The 19368-nt window shown below is 52.5% G+C and overlaps 2 protein-coding genes across 5 annotated transcripts in view; one reads left to right on the top strand and one right to left on the bottom strand.

The window, feature by feature from the left end:
- The first annotated feature begins 2334 nt into the window (after positions 1-2334).
- Positions 2335-10097, top strand: ARPC5L (actin related protein 2/3 complex subunit 5 like). The gene is made up of 4 exons (XM_027615219.2): positions 2335-2632; positions 6697-6769; positions 8082-8258; positions 9296-10097. Exons 1-4 carry the CDS (start codon positions 2484-2486, stop codon positions 9356-9358), a joined length of 462 nt encoding a protein of 153 aa, XP_027471020.1. The 5' UTR covers positions 2335-2483; the 3' UTR covers positions 9359-10097.
- A 1002-nt stretch (positions 10098-11099) lies between these two features.
- The window catches only part of GOLGA1 (golgin A1), a 44698-nt gene continuing 36429 nt past the window's right edge, over positions 11100-19368 (bottom strand). For all 4 annotated transcript variants that reach the window (XM_027616368.1, XM_027616370.1, XM_027616369.2 and 1 more), the window contains 6 exons: positions 19145-19302; positions 18497-18640; positions 15254-15313; positions 14575-14745; positions 13952-14038; positions 11100-13032 (listed from right to left, as the gene is read on the bottom strand). In XM_027616368.1, coding sequence (XP_027472169.1) covers positions 12952-13032; positions 13952-14038; positions 14575-14745; positions 15254-15313; positions 18497-18640; positions 19145-19302 — 701 coding nt within the window. In that variant the 3' untranslated portion in view covers positions 11100-12951. The remainder of the gene's footprint in view (positions 13033-13951; positions 14039-14574; positions 14746-15253; positions 15314-18496; positions 18641-19144; positions 19303-19368) is intronic.

Raw genomic sequence — 19368 nt, 5'->3', positions numbered from 1 at the left:
AAAAGTAAGTTGAATGGTGCACAGGGACTTTGCTGTCATATTTTCCAAATGCTTATAGTTCTTTTAGTGCTAACGATTGTGCACATCTTTCTGAACTTGGAAGTTATCTGTTGCTCCTGTTTCTCTTACAACGCCACATCCAACACACCAGTAAATTCTGCAGCCTCTACTTTCAAAATAACCCAACATCTTCCCACCACTCTTAATGGCAACTGCCTGGCCTAAGCTACCACTGTCTGTCACCTAAACTGTTGGTGTCACCTTTTATTTTTTAATTTTTTTAAGATTTTATTTATTTGTCAGAGAGAGAGAGAGCACAAGCAGGGAGAGAGGCAGGCAGAGGGAGAAGCAGGCTCCCCACTGAGCAAGAAGCCTGATGTGGGACTCGATCCCAGGACCCTGGGATCATGACCCGAGCCAAAGGCAGCTGCTTAACCGACTGAGCCACCCAGGTGTCCCTGGTGTCACCTTTTACATCACCTCTGCTACTGGCTCTTATTCCCATGTATTCTCAAGACAGCTGTTAAAGGGACCCTTTTCAAACTTAAGTCAGCTCACGTCACTGCCCAGAATTTCCAGTGTTGTCCCATGAGGTAGACCACATCCTTTCCTCAGCCTACAAAACTTTACAGCAGCCCCTCTACCCCTCTACTTCCATCTCATCTCTTCTCACCCTTGCAGTCCAGCATGACCTTTCTGTTTCTGGAATATACCAAGTCAGCCCTGTCTCTGGGCCTTTGCTTGGCTCCCTCCTTCACTTCTTTCAGGTCCCTGATCAGTGTCACCTCCTCAGGGACATCTCTCTTGACCACTTTATCTAAGGTACTGCCAGGCACTGTGTGGTTTTATACCCTCAGCATGCAGTCATCCCTGACACAGACTTTTAAAATTCTGCCTCCATGACTGGGAGATCCACAGTCATAAGCACGGCCATTATTTCATTCACCAGAACAGGCTATTTCTTTACTTGTAAAATGGGCATTTCTGGTTTAAAGTTCCTTCTGACCAGTAAGTTCTGGGGATATGAATTTCTGTTGTCTTGTGGCCTGCCTGGGTCACAAAGATTTCTTTCAAGAAATGGAGCTGAAAGGCAGGTGGGCTTTGCCTGTTTCCAGGACCCCTGAGACTTTTATTCGGCACCTATTTCCCAGCGTAAGAGTCTGTATCTTTAGTACCCAAGATTAGATAGCATCATAATCTGGCAATAATTTTTTTATCTGTAGACACAATTCAATGAGAAGTATTTGAGACAATAACAAAAGAGCCATATTTCATTAACTACTGGCCTTTATTAAAGGCCAAAGTACAACTGGGGGCACCTGGCTGGCTCTGTCAGTAGACCATGTGACTCTTGATCTTGGGGTTGTAAGTTCCAGCCCCAGGTTGGGGGTAGAGATTACTTAAAAACAAAATATTAAAAAAAAAAAAAGTACAATTATATGAAAACAAAGACCCAATTAAACCTAAGGTTAAGGCCTATTAACAGAATCCCTCAAGCAACTGCCCAGGCACTCAGTTCTGGCACCAGAGTTGTCCTTGACTCTGCCCTTAGTCCCCCCACTCTCATCTTTCCCCATCTCATACTCTGGGGATTCGGCTTCCCACCAGGATATGCCTCTCCAGCCAGGACTGACTTCTCAGCCCCTAGGACCTCGCCCTTCCCGTCAGAATGGTGACCACAGGGTCATCTTCCTCTCCCCGTCCCCTACCTGCCAGGCCCAGGTGACCACTACACTCGCAGGGCCAAGTCCAAATGTTTTGTCTTGTCAGCACTTTGGATACACTTTAAACGTCTTTAAAGTCTCCCAGTCCGTTAACAATAGAGTCACTGTGCACAAGGCAGGGGCACCTTCCTCCAAGCTCTGTGGTGGCGTTCAAGGTTCTAAGTTACGAGAATTGGGGTCTCCCGCTCCCGTCACTCCTGGAGGTAGAAGAACTACTCAGACCTCAGCTCGAAGGTCTTTCTCTCAAAGAAGTCTGCCCAGCACTCGACAGGCAGCGCCGGCAACCTTCTCCTGGGGGCCCGGGCACCCTCAGTCTGGGCAGTGATGAGCCCCCGCGTCCGCGGCTGTGTCCGCGCAGGCCCCTTCCAGGGCCAGGGGCTCCTCGGATTCAGGAGGGAAGCTGAGCGCAGTTATGATGTCCACGATGCTGGGCCTGCACGGGGACGGAGTGTCCGCTCCTCGGACAGCAAGAGTGAGGTTCCCCGAGGATGAGAGTCCGGCTGGGGGCTGTCGGGGTCACTACCAAGCCGATTCCCCAGCGCTTCCAGCCCCTCCCCTAGGCCCCGCCCCTCCCGCCCACCGGCACTTCCGGTTCCGGCGTGGCCCGGAAGTGGGCGGGCGGCGGCGTCTGCGCGCGGAGGAGGTGGAGGAGGTGCCGGGCGGCCGCTTCCCGCCCCCGAGCCTGAGCCGGTGCCGAGCAGGGTAGAGCCGAGGTCGGACTCGGAGCGGAGCCGGCTGAGCGGGCGCCGAGTCCCCGCCATGGCCCGGAACACGCTGTCCTCGCGCTTCCGTCGGGTGGACATCGATGAGTTTGACGAGAACAAATTCGTGGACGAGCAGGAGGAGGCGGCGGCGGCGGCGGGCGAGCCAGGCCCGGACCCTAGCGAGGTGGATGGCCTTCTGCGGCAATATCCTTACCCAGCGCGGCGGCCCGGGCGCCCCTCAGGCCGGCCTCCCTACTCCTCTCACCTCCGGGCCCCTGAGGTCCGTCTACCAAGTCCCTTCCGATCTGGCCCCCCTCGGGCCAGGTTCCCTTACTGCGGGTATCCCCCCTTCCCTCTGATCCGGTCTCCCCACTCCCCTTGTCCCGGGCTCCCCTTGTCCTGGGCTCCCACCCTCAGCAGCGCGGCCCCTAGCCCCTGGTGGACCCGCCGGCTCGCCAGCCCCAGAAGCATGCCGGACGCGCTTGCAGCCCCGCAGGCCCCTCACTCCTCCGCGAGGCCTGTCCACTTTTCTCCCCCTCTGTCTCCTCATCCCCTCAGAGTGACCGTTCCTTGGGTTCCCCATCACTCCATCCCTCCCTTGCAGGAAATGGGGCTGTTCTCGAGCTAGATGGGCGGGAGGGGCCGAGGTGAGCCCGCTGAGTAATTGAGCGGCCTAGACGGCTCCCGGGTGCAGTCCTCTTGGGCTGGCTTGCAGCACCACACGAAGGTCGGTGGGTGGATGGCTGAGGGATAGAAAGGACCCAAGGGGGAGCGAAGGCTGGAGCCTTAGTCCAGCCCTGAGGTCAGAGATTGTGCGCCTCCCACCCCAGAATCAGTCTGACCCTCCAGCTTAACGGTACTCTTTTCACCTGTTCTCAGCTTCCTGTGAACACCCTGGGCTGTGGACCTTGATGGTCTCAGCCACGTTCAACAAGCGAGTTTTGGCTCCCTCCCCGAAATAGCCTTCTTGTGCAGGAAGCAGGGAAAGACTAGTAGTTGAGAGCTAAGAAAAACCAGACAGCATCAAGTGAAATGTAAAAGTAGAGCCTCATGACTGGAAGTGACTATTCTTGTGGCCACATAAAGCAAGCATTTAGAAAACAAGATTAAAAATAGAGGTGGTTGTCGCAGCCTGCTTGGTCCCTTAGCAGTTTGAGCACAGGAAACTGACTTATTCTCACAGGAAGGATTTTTCTTTATTCAAATGGTGTTACAGGAAGTGCCTGCCCCTCCCCCGCACTTGCCAGGGCAGGGTTGGAGGCTCATGCTGTATATAAATCAGGTTCTGGGTGTTTAATCAGTTGACTCAGCTTGGGAAGTCAGGCCCATGGACTACCTTAGGGAGGAGTCCCGCGGTGTTCCTCCAGTGTGCCTTTGAACCAAAAACCAGACTTTGAACAGGAATGTGCTTTCAAAGATGGGGATTCAAACTTGTATTTCCTGCCCCATCAGGATCACCCTGCTTACCCCATTGATGAAATGGGGTCATGAGAAGGACCCTCATGAGGGAAGATTGATTCTGTAGTCTGTTGCAGGACCTGGCTTATGGGCAGGCAGTACCAAAAAGGCTCCGGGGTCAGGCCTGTGGCCCAGGACCATCCACAGATGGGGAAAACAAAGTCTGGTTATCTGCTATCTTGGTCCTAGTGCTACAGGGACTTTTTGAAGGTCATCTCTTGGTACGCCCCCTGACTAATGATAGGTTCCTTGAGGCTGCTCAGAGGCCAAGGTTTAGCACATCCAATTAGTGGCAATTTCTCCACTAGTGACAGTGTCAGCAACCTTGTTACCATAGATTGTCTACCTCTTGGGACTGGAGAAAGGGAGGTTAGCAAAGAGAACTGAAATCCTGGCTAATGTGGAACCCAGGGAGGGAGGAGGAAGGAACTGGTATTTACTAGTCCCTATCATGTGCCAGGTATTGGACTTAATATTAGATCACTGAACTTAAACTATAGAACAGGCTTCTGGGAGTCTTAGAACAGAGGCCAGAGGATTAGGGATAGAGATTGATTGACTGGAGTGGGGGAATGTAGGGAGGCGGAGACCTGTCCTACTGCCTTACAGGGAATTTAGTCTTGGTAGGAAATAACTCAGATGAGCTAGAACATGGGCTGTGTATCCATGCAGACCTAACTCTATCATGCTACAGTTGTGTGACCTCATACCCTCTCTGAACCTCAGCAGCATCTTCTGTGAACAGGAGGGGAACCCCGCTGGCCTTACAGGTTCCGTGGGAGTATCACAACAATATTGTGAGGCTTCATGGTGCTGGGCACGCAGCAAGTGTCCTGGACACGTAGTGTGGGTCTTTGGGTAGAGCGACAGTAGGGGATTATAGAAAGAGCTTGGCTTTGGAGTTGGGCATACTTGGGTTTGAAGGCCAGCTGGACAGCTTAGCTTTTTAACCTTGGGCAGGTCATTTTCCTTCTTTGAGCCTCAAATTCATTGCCTTTCAAATGAGAATAATGATTCTTGTCACAGAGCGTTGTTAGCAGTATTGAGATGACATGTGAAAGCACCTGGCACAGAAGCTGAGAGCTTGTAGGGAGTTTAAAATATTCGTTTCTTTTCTTCCTCACTGAAGAACCTTCTGGTCCTCAGGAACAGGAATTGGTCCAAAGCAGTGGTTTTGAACAATTTTGCACTCTGTCCTCCCCCTGAAGAAATTTGGCATTGTTTGGAGACAATTTTGATTGTCACTCTTGGGGAACGCTGCTGGGATCTAGTGGGTAGAGGCCGGGCACGCTGCTAAATATTGTGCACTGCACAGGACAGACCTCACATCAGTCGTGGGGTCTAAAATGTTAATAGTGCTGTGGTTGAGAAACCCTGATCTGGAGACGAGGGGCAGCGGTCCTCAGGCTCCACAGCCTGTTGTAAGCTGAGCACAGAGGCCAGCTTGATAAATGCTGTGCACTCCCTGCTCCCCAGATGTCCCCAAGCTGCTAAAGGCCTTGTATCCGTCAACACCTATAGCGAATGCTTGGTAGGTTGGCACTACGGAGGTAACTAAAGCAGTGACTCTCTTTGCCCCCGTGGACTAGTTTCCCTGCCCTTCCCCGTCCATCCCTTGAATGATTCTGTTTGTCAGCCGTGCTGGTTATTGAAGAGAGCTGGCCTGCATTTCCTTCTAAGCTGCTGAGACTCTGCGTATTGCTCTGGGATGCCAGATCGGAAAACAGTTCCAAGGGAGACATCAGTGGCTGGTATCAGACTGGCCCTTGCCTGGCTGAGGAAAAGGAATTCCAAAGCCAGCAGATGCAGGGGGTGGGCTGCCTCTCCATTGTGGAAGGTGGGTCCGGGCTCAGCAGGAGTGGCCCCTGGGTGGTGCGGGCCCAGCACGGTCAGGATGGAGCCCACACTAGGGAAGACGGGACTGGGCTTTGCTCTGGGCTCTGTTCACACATAGGTATCAGTGCACAAACAGGAGTAGAGACCTGATTGGGCAGCAGCCATTCCTTGTTCTATTTTTGAAGCTTTTTGGCTGAAGCCAGTGTTTCAGATGAGGAAATGAAAGTTGGCTGATGTAATTCAGTTTAAAATAGGTGTCACCTTTGGGGACCTAACCCAGATTGTCATTTTCTTTTGAGTGCTGTGTATTCCTGCCTCAGCAAAGAATGTGTCAGGATTGCAACTAAGGTTGAGGGGAGTGGGGAGGATCGGCTCGTATTTTGGGGAAGAGCTTTTAGATTAATAAATCTCCCTTCTAGTAGCGGTTGGGAACATCAAAGACCTGGGTGGGTCTTGCAAGATAGCAGTTTAAGCACATCTTAATTTCTTTAGCAGTTGAATCGATAAAACATTGGATTAAGAGTTAGGAAACCTCCATTTGTGCCTTCGTCCTTCCCTTTTGAGAATGAGAAGGTGACAGGGCTAGCCTCGCATCACTGTTGTTGTGAGGACCCAGCAGGGCAGACACGGTGCCCAGTACCAAGCAGGTGCAAGTGAGCTCAGTCAGTTCTATTGCAGGTCACCCCGAGAGGGCACTTGCTTTGCTCCTGCCTTCCAGGGTGGGAGGGAAGGAGTGTCCAAACATGTTTCGGGGGTGGCAGAAGGAGGGGCACTCTTGGTGTGGCTCAGGAGAGCTCCAGGCTGCTCTCTGAATGGGCCGGGGCCACACCTGGAATCAGCAGTGGGGTGCGGTGGCGGGGGAGGGGGCATGTGGATGTCATTTGACTCCTCTCTCGAGCTGTTTTTGAAAGGAGTTCATTAATAAAAGCATGGACATGCTTGAGCCTAACCATCCTTAACTGGTGGTGATGCACAGGGGACATGCTTCGGGCGTTCCACGCAGCCTTGCGGAACTCTCCCATCAACACCAAGAATCAGGCCGTGAAGGTAAAGAGGGTGGTGCTGCGGCTTTGCTGGGTGGTGCTGGGCTCCGGGCTGAGCCGGGGCAAGCAAGCGCTCCCCGGGGCTCCAGACAGCCTCAGCGAGGCTCTGCTGAGGGAGTGAGTTGACGCTGGGCAGTGCTTCCATGGCAGCCTCCTGGCACTCCTACCATCAGAGCTGTCAGTGTTTATAGTAAAAGCTCCCCAAAGAAACATCCACGCTTCCCCAGGGCCCAGGGCCTCGTGGGGTGAGAAGACGGCCCAGCCCTTGCTGCTTAGCAAAACTATAAATTAGCTTGCCACATGGGACTTAGAGCAGTGTTTCTGCTTTAAAGGTTATTGAATAGGCTTTATTTGCATAAGGATTTTCAGTGCTTTTAAGATTTCCTGTCTTTTAAAAATAAGGTGAGGGATGCCTGGGTGGCTCAGTCGTTAAGCGTCTTGCCTTCGGCTCAGGTCATGATCTCGGGGTCCTGGGATCGAGCCCCACATCGGGCTCCCTGCTCAGCCAGGAGCCTGCTTCTCCCTCTCCCGCTCCCCCTGCTTGTGTTCCCTCTCTCGCTGTCTCTCCCTCTGTGTCAAATAAATAAATAAAATCTTAAAAAAAATAATAAAAACAAGGTGAGACGATACAGTCGTGCTTTATTGCATCACCGCTGTTTAGAAGCTGTCTGAAATTTGCTCCAGGGAAAGGGGTCTCTCCGAAGCTGGGGTTTTTGCCGGCTTGTGACAGCATGTTGATGTGAGCAGCGGCTGCACCTCTCAGGTGGAGGGAAAGGGCCCCTCTGTTACTGGCGTGAATGCAGAGGGAAGCTGCAGCTTTTCTTAAATGTGTTAAGAAAATAGATCTCCACAGTTGTGATCTTGGGGAGTCTGAGCCTTGCAGGTGTCCTCAAAAGCAGTGATGCTTCTCTCCGGTAAACCACTTACTCTCCCCCAAAGAAGTGAATAACTTTTTTTTTTCTTTTTAAGTATTTTATTTGACAGAGGGTACAAGCAGGGGGAGTGGCAGGCAGAGGCAGAGGGAGAAGCAGGCTCCCCGCAGAGCAGGGAGAGCCCGATCCAGGGCTCAATCCCAGGACGCCGGGATCATGACCTGAGCCGAAGGCAGAAGCTTAACCCGACTGAGCCACCCAGGCGCCCAGCAGGGAATAACTTATTGGCCACTTACTTTGTAACTGTCCCAGACAAATGAGAAACTGGGCAGTGTTTCTAAGAGTTCTGACCACTCAGTTTGGCATTTCTGTGCCTGTCTTGGAGGACATAGATGTGCCTGGGGTTCGGCTCTGGGCGTCACTCCCTTTCTCTCTCCTCTACAGGAACGAGCCCAGGGCGTGGTGCTGAAAGTGCTCACAAACTTTAAGAGCAGTGAAATTGAGCAGGCTGTGCAGTCGCTGGACAGAAATGGCATTGACTTGCTAATGAAGTACATTTATAAAGGGTTTGAGAAGCCCACAGAAAACAGCAGTGCAGTGTTACTCCAGTGGCATGAAAAGGTACGTGAACACACTGCCCATGCAGGCGACCCACTGACTGGCCCCCACCCCAGGGTTCACAGCAGCGGGCCAGAGTTTCCGAGACAAACACGGGACAGTCTGATAGGCATTCGAGAGTAAGGGGCTACACCTAAAACCACCTAGGACATCTGGTCACTTCTCCTATGGAAGCACCTGCTAGGGGTTCACTGGTTTTGATAGTTGCAATTGCTTTAGCTGCTTGTTTATGCCAGGCGTGTCATGGGATCAGGTGACCTGGCATGGTGAGAGAGACAGGGAGTCCCAGGTGGGAGAGAGGCAGGCTTGCTTGTGGCTGGAGCTTCATAATACTTGATTTGCATCAGTGGAGGTAGCTGCTTTGCATTGGTGAAGGTGTGGTGGGTGAGGGGGCTGGTCTCAGGAATGCAGGCTGAGCCCTCCAGCTAACTCTCAGGGCTTCCTCTTCTGGCCTCAGCCTCACTAGGCCGGTGGGGGCTGGGGGGCAGTGGCAGAAACCTGGATGTTCACTGAAGAGGGCCTGCAGCCACCTGAAGCACAAAGAGCTGTGCCTGTCCCCTGCTCAGGTCGTTACAAGAGCAAGGTATTTCATCTAGCCACTGTCCCCCTGCCCCATAGAGCTACGGGAAGCTTGCTTATCATTATCGGAGACCAGGCTGCTACCAACACCATGCCCTTCCCAAAAGGCTCTGTTGAGTTGGGAGGGGTCATCCACTTGAGCAGCCTCGGTGCTGGGCTGTGGTGGCCTTTGGTCCTGTTGCTGGCCATGCTGTGCCTGTTCTCGGCCAGAAGGTGGGCGGGGGCGGGGGGGGGGGGGGTTGGTGGCTGTGCTGCTCAGGAACCGGGCAAGCCCTCTGCCTGGTGTGGCGGCCAGGCCCTTTCTTTGGTCTCTTTAAGGCAACTTGGTGCTGAGCCCCATTGGCGTTTCTAAGGAGGACTCGGGGAGGCAGCTGTGATGGGTCCCATGTCCCCCGGCAAGCCGGGCTCCCCCTGGGCCTGCCGGGTCTCATTTGACTCTTTTCCTTTTCCTGCCCCCACAGGCATTAGCAGTAGGAGGACTAGGCTCCATTATAAGAGTTCTTACAGCGAGAAAGACTGTTTAAAAAAAAGGACTCATGTTACCTTGAGAAGAATTTTGGATGCACAGGCTGATGAAGAGGGATTGACAATGGACCATCTTCCTGGGAACTCCCAACTAAACTATTCCAGGACATGCATCTGCTGAAGTGTATTTTATTTTCAAGGTGGAGGGAGAACTTGTCTGTTTCCTAAATCCTTTGCAGGATCTGATAGTCTATGCCTTTGTCCACGAGTAACACAGAACTGACCTCGTAACTGTCTGCCCGAGTGGCTGGTCAGCGTTGGCCGGGTGTAGCTGTGCGCTCTATTTCACGTGGGGGAGGGACGATCTGGGCAGGTGCAGATCCAAGGGCTGTGGTCAAAGGGAGAGCTTGTTTTTTTGAAGTAGTAAAGCTTCGAGGGTTTGTACAGACATCCCGTCTTCCGAGAGAAGACGGGCTCTCTTGGATTCATTGTAAAGTGCCTGCTGCATCAATAAAGCTCTTGGCTTATTAGTATGTACTTTGCGGTGTGTTTCATGTATGTAAAGTGAGTGAGGAATGGGACGGTAACAAATGGGAAACTGATGGGCTGGGCGTGTCCCTGCGGAGCCGGTCCCAGGGCGTGAGCGTGGTGTCTGGCCCTCTCCCACCGCAGTACCTCTGGCCTGGGCTCGGTGCTGCTGGCTGCTGTGGAGTTGGCTGAATAACTATTTATTGGTTTTACTCCTTTGATTTGTATGTAATTTTGGAGCTTACTTAATAAAGTGCAAACAGTAATTGATCTAGGCTTTAAAAGTCTTTAGTTTGGGGCGCCTGGATGGCTCAGTTGGTTAAGCGACTGCCTTCGGCTCAGGTCATGATCCCGGAGTCCCGGGATCGAGTCCTGCATCAGGCTCCCTGCTCAGCAGGGAGTCTGCTTCTCCCTCTCACCCTCCCCCCCCCTCATGCTCTCTCTCTCATTCTCTCAAATAAATAAAATCTTTAAAAAAAAAGTCTTTAGTTTGTGTGACTACAGTTGGAATCTTTTGGGAGCATGTCCCAGAAGGGCCCGGTCACCATCTCCTGACACTGGCTGGGGCTGTGCGGCAGGAACGCCCTGAGATGCTGACAAGGTTTTTTTAAAGGATTAAAAGCCAGGAGCAGGTACCATCAGCCTATAGATACAAAAGGAACGTTTTGTTCCTTATAACCGCTAACAGCCAGCTTCTTTGAAGAGCGAGATGTTTTTCCAACCTTTTAAGCACATGGAACTGCAGTCTGCATTGTTAAAGGACCCCATTGATGATGTGGTTCTTGGACAGAAGACATTGACCAAAGTGTTACAATCCTTCCAATTCCTCTGCAGAACCCCACCATTCCTGGGAGGTAGGACTAGACTGCTGGCTTCATTAAATTACACGTATTCCCTTAAGTGGGGGGGGGGTGCTTTCTGAAAGACAAATGTTCTATAGCTATCTCCCCTCGCCCCCTTTTTGTACTTACTAGGTTACTGGTTTATCATAAAAGGATATACTCAGGAACAGCCAGATGAAAGAGATGCACCGGGGAATGTAGGGGGAAAGGACCCGGAGCTTCCATGCTCTCGGAGCATGCCAGCCTCCCCACATCTCCGCTCTCCAGCCCAGGAGCCGCCCTCCCCACATCTCTGCTCACCAAACTGGAAGGTCTGTTCTGTAGTCCATGAAGTTTGCCTCGGAATATTAAATACAAGACACAAAGTACCAAATTTCATTAGTCAAATGCTGAGACACCAGACTATCAAGTAAAACCCACTGTAGTTGCATCTGGATTAAAGAGCTTTAATCAAAAAGTGACACCACAAATGAATTTTCTACAGCAGTCTTAGATAATACAATTCCTATTTACAACATGGAGAGAGATCCAAATCCAATGCTCATATAAAGGGCTATACATACTGTCTCTATCACAGAACATTTTATACAAGTAAAAGTGCATTAACTCAGAATATTTACTCCACTCTTCCTCTTAAAGCTGAAGGAAATTCGACATGCAGGAGGAAAGCCTACTCAGAATGAACCCTAAGCAGGTCCGGGCTGAGTGAAAGCTGCTGGGGGCTGTGGGCAGGGCAGGGTGAGACCAGCTCAAGGGCTGGAGAGGCCTCAGTGGAGCCGGACTGGTTGGCAAGCCCTGAGCCACCCGATGTGGGGACTCTCCTGGAACAGCTGGAAAAGCTCCCTCTTACCGCAACTACAGAACAGAAGGAATTGCTGTCTTGTGTCCCCACCAGATAAAGGGAAAATAAAATTCTAAACAGGAAAGCCATCTGCAGGGAGGAGCCACGGGAGGAGGTAGGCAACTGGGGAATGGGTCGCTCGGGTGGCAGAGAGCCTAGCGGGGGTGACGGTGACGCTGCCCTTGCTTGGTACTCCCAGGTCTGTGGAAATGTAGCACATTAACTCTGCAAATCCGTGTTTTCCCGTGAGATATGTTTTACATATTTTACTCCCATGCATTTTTGAGAAACATGGGGGTGGGGGTGGGGGGAGAGGTGGTGGCTCCACGTACATGGCAGACGGCTTCCGACGTTTTGGTCAGGGATGGGGAAGGGACCACTGCTGCTCGCCCTTAATGGAGCAGACTGTCCTTAACCGGAGCAAACGTGTGATTAGCATTTGCTCAGTCTCACAACACAGAATTAAGAGCAAAGCAAACGAAATACCACCACTGCTTCAGAGGGAAGCAGAGACCATAGAATGCTAGTGAAATTAAAAAAGGGAAAGGCATCCCAATCTTAGAAATAATCTCTTGATGCTCTGATTTGCCTTTAAGAACACCAAGTTAAATGGATTTTATAATACAGAGACATGTTTATAGTAGCGAAGAACTTTAGCTATAAAAAATAGTTTAAAATGGTTTACCAGCAACCTATCCAAGACAAGTACATTCATTAAAAAGGCAATTGAGTGTATTTGGTACTAAGGATCTTTTTTCATATATCTGCTAGTTTTCTTCAGTAAAGTGAGATACTGTCTGAAAGTTGCATATTCATGAATCCACACTGGCCCCAGAGTACCTTAAAGATGTGCAAATCTAAAACTCTGGGTGGTTTGAGAAACAAGGTGAAAGAATGTTTTCTTGAGAGGAAGGGGTAAAAAGCCTCTTCTATCTCATCTGAACCCAAACAAGCTAACTGGGAATGGGAATTTTGAATGCCCACCCCAGTGAGCTGGCTGTGTGGCAGGGGCACGAGGCTCTGGCCTGCTGGGCACCACGTCGAAGGGCTGTCTTTCCGTCTAGCATGGTCACTACGGGGTGGACCTGGTGCGTCCACCTTGCCGGAGGCTGAGGGCTTCAGCTTCAAGCACTAGTGTGGACACTTAGAGGATTCAGGTGCGGACGGGTGCCGGCCAGAGCTGGGATTTTAGCAGCACGGTGGAAATGTGGGCAGTGCCAGGACCCTCCCGTTTGGTGAGCACGATGACGCAGGGACAGCCACCTCCTGAGGTTCAGATCAGTCTGTCGGGAAGGGGGCCTTAAGTCTTGTAAACAATGTTTTGACGCTTGTACAAAATACTGCAGTTACAGTGATTAAAAACCCACCCAGACTGGTGTGTCAGTGTTCTTTTCACAGAAAAAGTGTCATTGCGTGGAGCTCCGCCTGTTGGCACTTCCATCTAGGACCACGGTATCCGAGGGTTGGAGATGGATGGCCGGATGCTGCCCTTGGGGGCTGGCTTGGACCCAAACCATGACATCTGGGTTGGAAACAGAAAGGGCTCCTGAGACGAGCATCAGGATGAGGTGCCGAGGAAGCTGAAGGCACCACCACCACCCCTGCATCCCCAAGCCGCCCCTGCGGCCCTCCACGCCCCATGGCGCCTGCCGTGAGGTTGCCGTGAAGATGCTGGTTGTTGGAGACCCGGCTGCGGGGCCCGGAGCCCATTCTAAGTGCGTGAGGGGAGCAGGAGAAAATGGAGTTGACCAGAACCAGGGGCTGGGACTGTAAGTAATTCTGCCTTAAGATTTTCTTTTTGTTCTATCCCTTCAGCAGGTACTTTCTGAATATTTTATAATTTTTAAGATTTTATTTTTTTGTGAAAGAGAGAATGAGAGACAGAGAGCATGAGAGGGAGGAGGGTCAGAGGGAGAAGCAGACTCCCCGCTGAGCAGGGAGCCCGATGCGGGACTCGATCCCGGGACTCCAGGATCATGACCTGAGGTGAAGGCAGTCACCCAACCGAGCCACCCAGGCGCCCCTGAATATTTTATTTTTTAAAAAGTCTGGATGCCAGGGGCGCCTGGGTGGCTCAGATGGTTAAGCGACTGCCTTCGGCTCAGGTCATGATCCTGGAGTCCCGGGATCGAGTCCCGCATCGGGCTCCCTGCTCAGCGGGGAGTCTGCTTCTCCCTCTGACCCTCCTCCCTCTCATGCTATCATTCTCTCTCTCTCAATAAATAAATAAAAATCTTTAAAAAAAAAAAGTCTGGACGCCGGGCCAGCCCCAGGGCTGCTGACGTGAGAGACATTGGTCAAAGGGCCCGAGAAAGCACGGAGGCTGTGGGTGGAGCACGCATGGCTGTGTGTGCGGGGAAGCAAGCGCGTCCTGGGGACAGTCAGCCAAGCGCGGGGCTGGTAACTCCAGTTTCCAAGAGCCTCGGCAGCCGGCAACCTACCTTGTACTCCAGGGTTTCTTTGAGCATGTTCTCTTCCTCTTCTGAGAAGTTCAGCAACACTGACACAGCTTTTATAAGGTGAAAAGCCTGAAACAAAGGAAGTTGTGCTGCCACCGGCCTTGGTGGGGGCGGAGCGGAGGTGGGGGGGTGGGGATCGGGGCCGGGGGGGGGGGGGGGGGGGGGGGGGGGGGGGGCGTCTAAGCGGCAGCACTTCCCGGGCTCTGCTCCCGATGGGGGTGAGCAAGGATCACGGGGAGGGCGAAGTTGGGCTTTCTCAAGTCTGACAACGATGACCGGTTCTTTTTCTCCCCTCCATCTTTTCCTTCGGGTACCGGCAAGACCCCCGGGGGACATCCACGCAACAGCTGCCCTGCTCTTCAGCAGATGCAGGAATGTGGGGCAGATTCAGCTCCCTGGACTCAAGCCTCCGCCCCCTTCTCGGCCCCCCTGCTTGCTGCAGTCCGCAGGTCAGGGCCAGCTGGGGAAAGGACGACGTACCCACACTGGTGGGCAAATCAGAACGTGGCAGAGGAAGAAAGAAATGGCCTTGGGGAAAGCCATGCGAGGCTTGGACAAATGAGCCAGGCACTCGGAACCCAAAAGGCAACTCAGAAGCCCTTTACCTCAGATTCTCGGCAGGACATGAATTTCAAAACCACGTGTTTCAGGTATTCAAAGTTGATCTCTCGGGCATCAGTCAGGTCAGCGTTATTCGTGACAGAAGGGGCCATGTTTGGCATCTCAGGGCCAGGCTTGTCCCGGACTTCAAACAGCTCATTGTCAGGTCTGATTTTCTGAAAACCCCATGGAAAGATGCCACACTGAACCCCCGAGACAGATGTGAAAACCACCCGCCCATCCTTTAGCAGGCCCAGCGTGCTAGCCAAGAGGGCCCCCCGTGGAAAGGGAGAGCCTTCCAGTGTCTGAAGAAGGCTTGGCTCCCCCAGGTGGGGTGGCCGCTGGCGAAGAAGGAGGTCATGTGGGGAAGGTCAGACATTTCCTTTACCCGGGTCAGGACACCTCTGGGGCAGGGAGCACCCCAGAAAGGGCAGAGGCGCTGCTCTCCTAGGTCTGGGCATGGCACACGGCGCACAGGTCATGTCACTGACTTCTCAGAGCTCAGGGCTCGGGGAAGGACGGCACACGCCCGAAGTCACACGGCTACTTTGCAGAGGCATGTTCAAACGGGCAGGGCCATTGTCCCACCAGCCAACATCTGGCTTTCCAGAAACCTGCAATCAACGGGCGGGTGAGGGGGGGGGGGGCGCATCATCAGGCATGAGGCAGAAGAGGGGCACTTACCAGTTCCTTCTGGAGAGTCTTTTTGAGTTCCAGCATCCTCTGCTGCATCTGCTTTATGGTCTGAGACAAAGCCCCGCCCCCGCAAAAAGCCATTCATCACATGCACTTTTCACCATCGTTAAGGTGCAAAGGACAACAGAACAGCCAGCCACTGCCTTGGGACCCTATACATCTGTCCTAAGATCCTGCCCTGCCTCCCCAGAGCCTTGTGTTGTCACACTTGCGTGCCCGGGACTCTAACCCCCTTTCTGGACGCTCTGCATGCACGAGTTCTGCAAGGCTGCTGCAAAGGCCACTGTCACACCCCCTCTGTGGAGCGCTCAGGCCCAGGGCTGCCCCAGCCTACCCACAGGGGCTCGGCCCTCAGGATGGCTTCTGGGGCATGCTCTGGAAGGAGCACAGCTGGAAACCTCTCTGGACAGTACGCTTTGTCCTTCAGAATTATATTTATGTGCCATGATCCCACATCACTGCTCTCCTGAAGTATCATCATTTTCAATGCTTATTTTTTTTTAATGTTTTTTTTTTTTTATTCATGAGAGTCAGAGAGAGAGAGAGGCAGAGGCAGAGGGAGAAGCAGACTCCCCGCCTAGCAGGGAGCCCGATGCGGGACTCTATCCCAGGACCCTGGGATCATGACCTGAGCCGAAGGCAGACGCTTAACCATCTGAGCCACCCAGGTGCCCCTTCAATGCTTATTTTTAACAGTGTAAGAAATCATGATTTTTCTGTCCTTATCTAGTCTTTAAATTTTTATTTTTAATGAATTTAATTAGTCTTAAGTGTAACTTGTTACACACTCCAGTAATCACTAGAAAGGCTAACCTCTGTTTTCCTGATGAAAGCTTTACTGTATAATCAGCAATACAGGAAAAAAATGTTAAACGTTTCTCCCAAGTCTCACAACTGTAACACCAAAATTAGTTTTTCCTGTGGACTTCTATGTCACCAATCTTGGCTTCTGTAGCTAGAATTTTGTTTTTGGTTTTTTTTAAAAGATTTTATTTATTTATTTTGGGGGGTGGGCAGAGAGAGCCAAGGAGTGGGGAGGAGGGGCAGAGGGAGAAGCAGACTCCCTGCTGAGCAGGGAGCCCTATGCAGGACCCTGGGATCGTGACCTGAACCGAAGGCAGACGCTTAACTGACTGAGCCAGCCAGGTGCTCCACTAGCTAGAATTTTGAATAGTGTTTTTCATTTATCAGAGTTTTCACACCTTTCCACAGATTTCCTTTTTTTTTTTTTTTTTTAAGTACGCTCTACGCCCAGTGTGGGGCTTGAACTCATGACCCTGAGATCAAGAGTCACATGCTCCACCAATTAAGCCTGCCAGGTGCCCCCTTAATTTTAACCTTTAATGTGACAGTAACTCTAGGGGATGCCCCAGGTCTTACAGTGGGGCTGAGCCTCCATTTTTAAAGCGTTGGTCAGCTTTGCTTTCTCCAGAGGTATGTCCACAGTCGTCTCTCCACAGAATGAGATGGCTCTGTCAGAGGCTCGGCTCCTATCAAGCACATTAAATGGCCTCCAATACACCCTATTTTATAAATGGTAATGTGTTGTTTCAGTCTGTTCTTCTTTTGGCTGAGCACGAGGCTGGACATTCATTTGAAAGTACATTTGCTATTTTATGTTACCTGACTTTCTAGGTTTTTGGCTCATGGATTAATTCATCTAACAAATACCGATTGAGTTCCTACTATGTGTTAGACACTGAACTGGAGGCTGGGGGAAAACAATAAGCAAAACAAGCAAAATGTCTGCTCTCAGGAGGGGAAAGTGCCGATAACCAGATATTAGTACATCAGAAGGTATTAAGAGGTGTGGAGAGAAAGAGCAAGGTAAGGGGACAGGAGGTTCTGGTGCTGAGGGCTGCCAAGGGTAGCAGGGAGGCCTCCTTGACAAAATGACACCATAAAGGCAGTGAGGGAATTGCAGGAAGAATCTTCCAGACAGAAGGCTCAGCAAGTGCAAACCACCCTGAGGCAGGAGGCTGCTTAATATTCACAGCAAGGCAAGGCCAATGTGGCTGAGAGGAAGTGCTGGGGTTGGCAGAAGGGGTGCAGTAAAAAGGGTACTAAGGAGGCAAACCACAGAGGGCTTTGTGGGCCCCTGCAAGGACTTGGCTTTTACAGAGAGAGGAAGTCATCAGAGAGGTGGAAGCCTGGGGTGACGGGGAAACCAGTCAGAAGCCGAACACCAGCCTGTAGGGGAGAGACAATGGTAGCCTGACCTTGGGTGGTGACGGCGGTAGGGATGGGGAGCAGCTCAGTTTGGGTGTAGCCTGAAAGGAGAGCCAAAAGGACTGGCTAAAGGTGTGGCTGGTGCTCGTGGGAGAGACCCAAGGGTTGAGAATGACACCAAGATTTGCCGGGCAGCATGGTGAGTTTGAAGTTTGGGTGGTTTAAGCTTCAGATGTGTTTTAGACACTGCCGCGCAGGTACAGAGACGATCTAGGGCTCCCGGGAGCGTCTGGGCTTGCGGGCAGCGTGCGGCAAGCGGCTGAGTGCCATGAGAGAGGGGGTCTGAGGGCTGGGCCCTGGGGCACACAGTGTTTGTACACTTTTGTGTATTTTATATTTCACACTAAGATTAAATGTGTGCCTGTGCGCGCAAGAGAGAGGATGAGCACTTTTTCCTTTTGTTAAAGGTCTAAAAAAATACACACCCGCAATCACACTCTGGAGGCAAAGCAATGAGCAGCCAGCACACTTGACTTCCCAGGGCCCTTGGACACCAGGATGGAACGAGACCCCGCACCTGAAGATGCAGAGGCTGGGGGGGTGGGTGCAATCATGACATTCATTGACCCTCTGCCAAATACCAGAAATGTTACAGGACAGCTAGCAGACGCTTTCATCTCACCCCCCCCACCACCCCTGCCCCCCCGGTAAAACCACGTGAAGACAGGCATCGCTGGGGCACTTCACGGCTGTGGAAAGGAAGTGAGAGGTAAGGTGACTGGTCCAGTAGGACCCACTGGTGACAGCAGAGGTGGCTGTGAACGTCTGAACTCACAACTGCTCGAGCTCTAACACGCTGAACATTATCTCAGCTGGGGGGAGGTGGGAAAGGCACGCAGACAGGTGGAAAGACGGGAAGAAGGCCTTCTACCGAGAGGTAAGATCCCCCCCCGAGATGTGCCCGGGGCACCGGCGTAACTCGAGGAAGGGACCGAATGGCTTTAGGCACAAATACCAGGAAAGTGCAGGGAGATAAACAGTTGAGGCAAGAAGCACCCTCACCTTATTTTTCTCCAGAAGTTGCTGCTCCAACTCCTGCTTCTCCTTCTGTAGCTGCCCGAGGTCCACGACCCCCACTGCACCGTTTGGGATTCTCTCCGCCGCTGGAAGCTGGTACATGGGGTCCTGCGCGGCCCTCGAGGTTACCTACAGGGCGGCGGCAGCAAGCTGACAGCCAGGCCAAGGTAACGGTCAAGCTAAGCCGCAGGTCCCTGGGAAAGGGGACCAGATCGGTTCCCAAGGTGCGGACCGGTGAGCTCGAACAGGCAGCTGGCCAGGAACCACAGCTGAACTGTGGAGATCCTGTCCAGTGCCTTCCAGAGCGACCATCAGCTTTCCCTGCGGCGAGCGTGCTCGAAGGAAAGGGCTCTTAATGCCTGAACCCTGACACGTGGTGCCACCTCCGATGGGCTCCTCGACACCCACAAGCTCTTGGTCAGTTAAGCACCCCCACTTTAAAGAGAGGAAGCTAGAGCACAGAGAAGTGACCTGCCCAACATCCCGGAGCTAGTGAGCACCAGCTGTGTCTTCCTGTAATCCTGCCGCCCCCTTCCCACTGCCTCGAGGCCAACTGCAGCAGTCAGCCGTGCGTCCTGCTGCACCACGCCACGCTGCCACCACGCCCGGCCCGCCGCTCCAGTGGGCACTTACGTGAGGCTCGGGCACTGAGAGCGTCAACCCCTGCTCGGGGCTGGGCAGCTTCAGCACATCGTCCCTCGCAGCAGCCTCGGACTCCTCTGCCCTCAGGCTCTGCAGGGCTTCCAGCTCACTCTGCAGCTGATGCATCTGTGACAGGGCAGAGTCATGACCTAGGCCAGGCAGAGGGGGGCAACTGTCAGCCCGGTGACTGCGCCGCTTCCGGGCAGGGTACCTGG

The sequence above is a fragment of the Zalophus californianus genome, chromosome 13 (genome assembly GCF_009762305.2).
Source record: "Zalophus californianus isolate mZalCal1 chromosome 13, mZalCal1.pri.v2, whole genome shotgun sequence".
NCBI classification, from domain to species: Eukaryota; Metazoa; Chordata; class Mammalia; order Carnivora; family Otariidae; genus Zalophus; species Zalophus californianus.
Note: the sequence above shows the minus strand (reverse complement) of the source record. Positions and strands in the feature narration are given on the sequence as shown.

Excerpts from the sequence above, each read along its gene's own strand:
- ARPC5L (XM_027615219.2), top strand. The coding sequence starts at position 2,484 with ATGGCCCGGAACACGCTGTCCTCGCGCTTCCGTCGGGTGGACATCGAT. Across the intron at positions 2,633-6,696 it reads GTGGATGGCCTTCTGCGGCA|AGGGGACATGCTTCGGGCGT; the intron begins ATATCCTTACCC and ends GTGGTGATGCAC. Across the intron at positions 8,259-9,295 it reads TACTCCAGTGGCATGAAAAG|GCATTAGCAGTAGGAGGACT; the intron begins GTACGTGAACAC and ends CTGCCCCCACAG.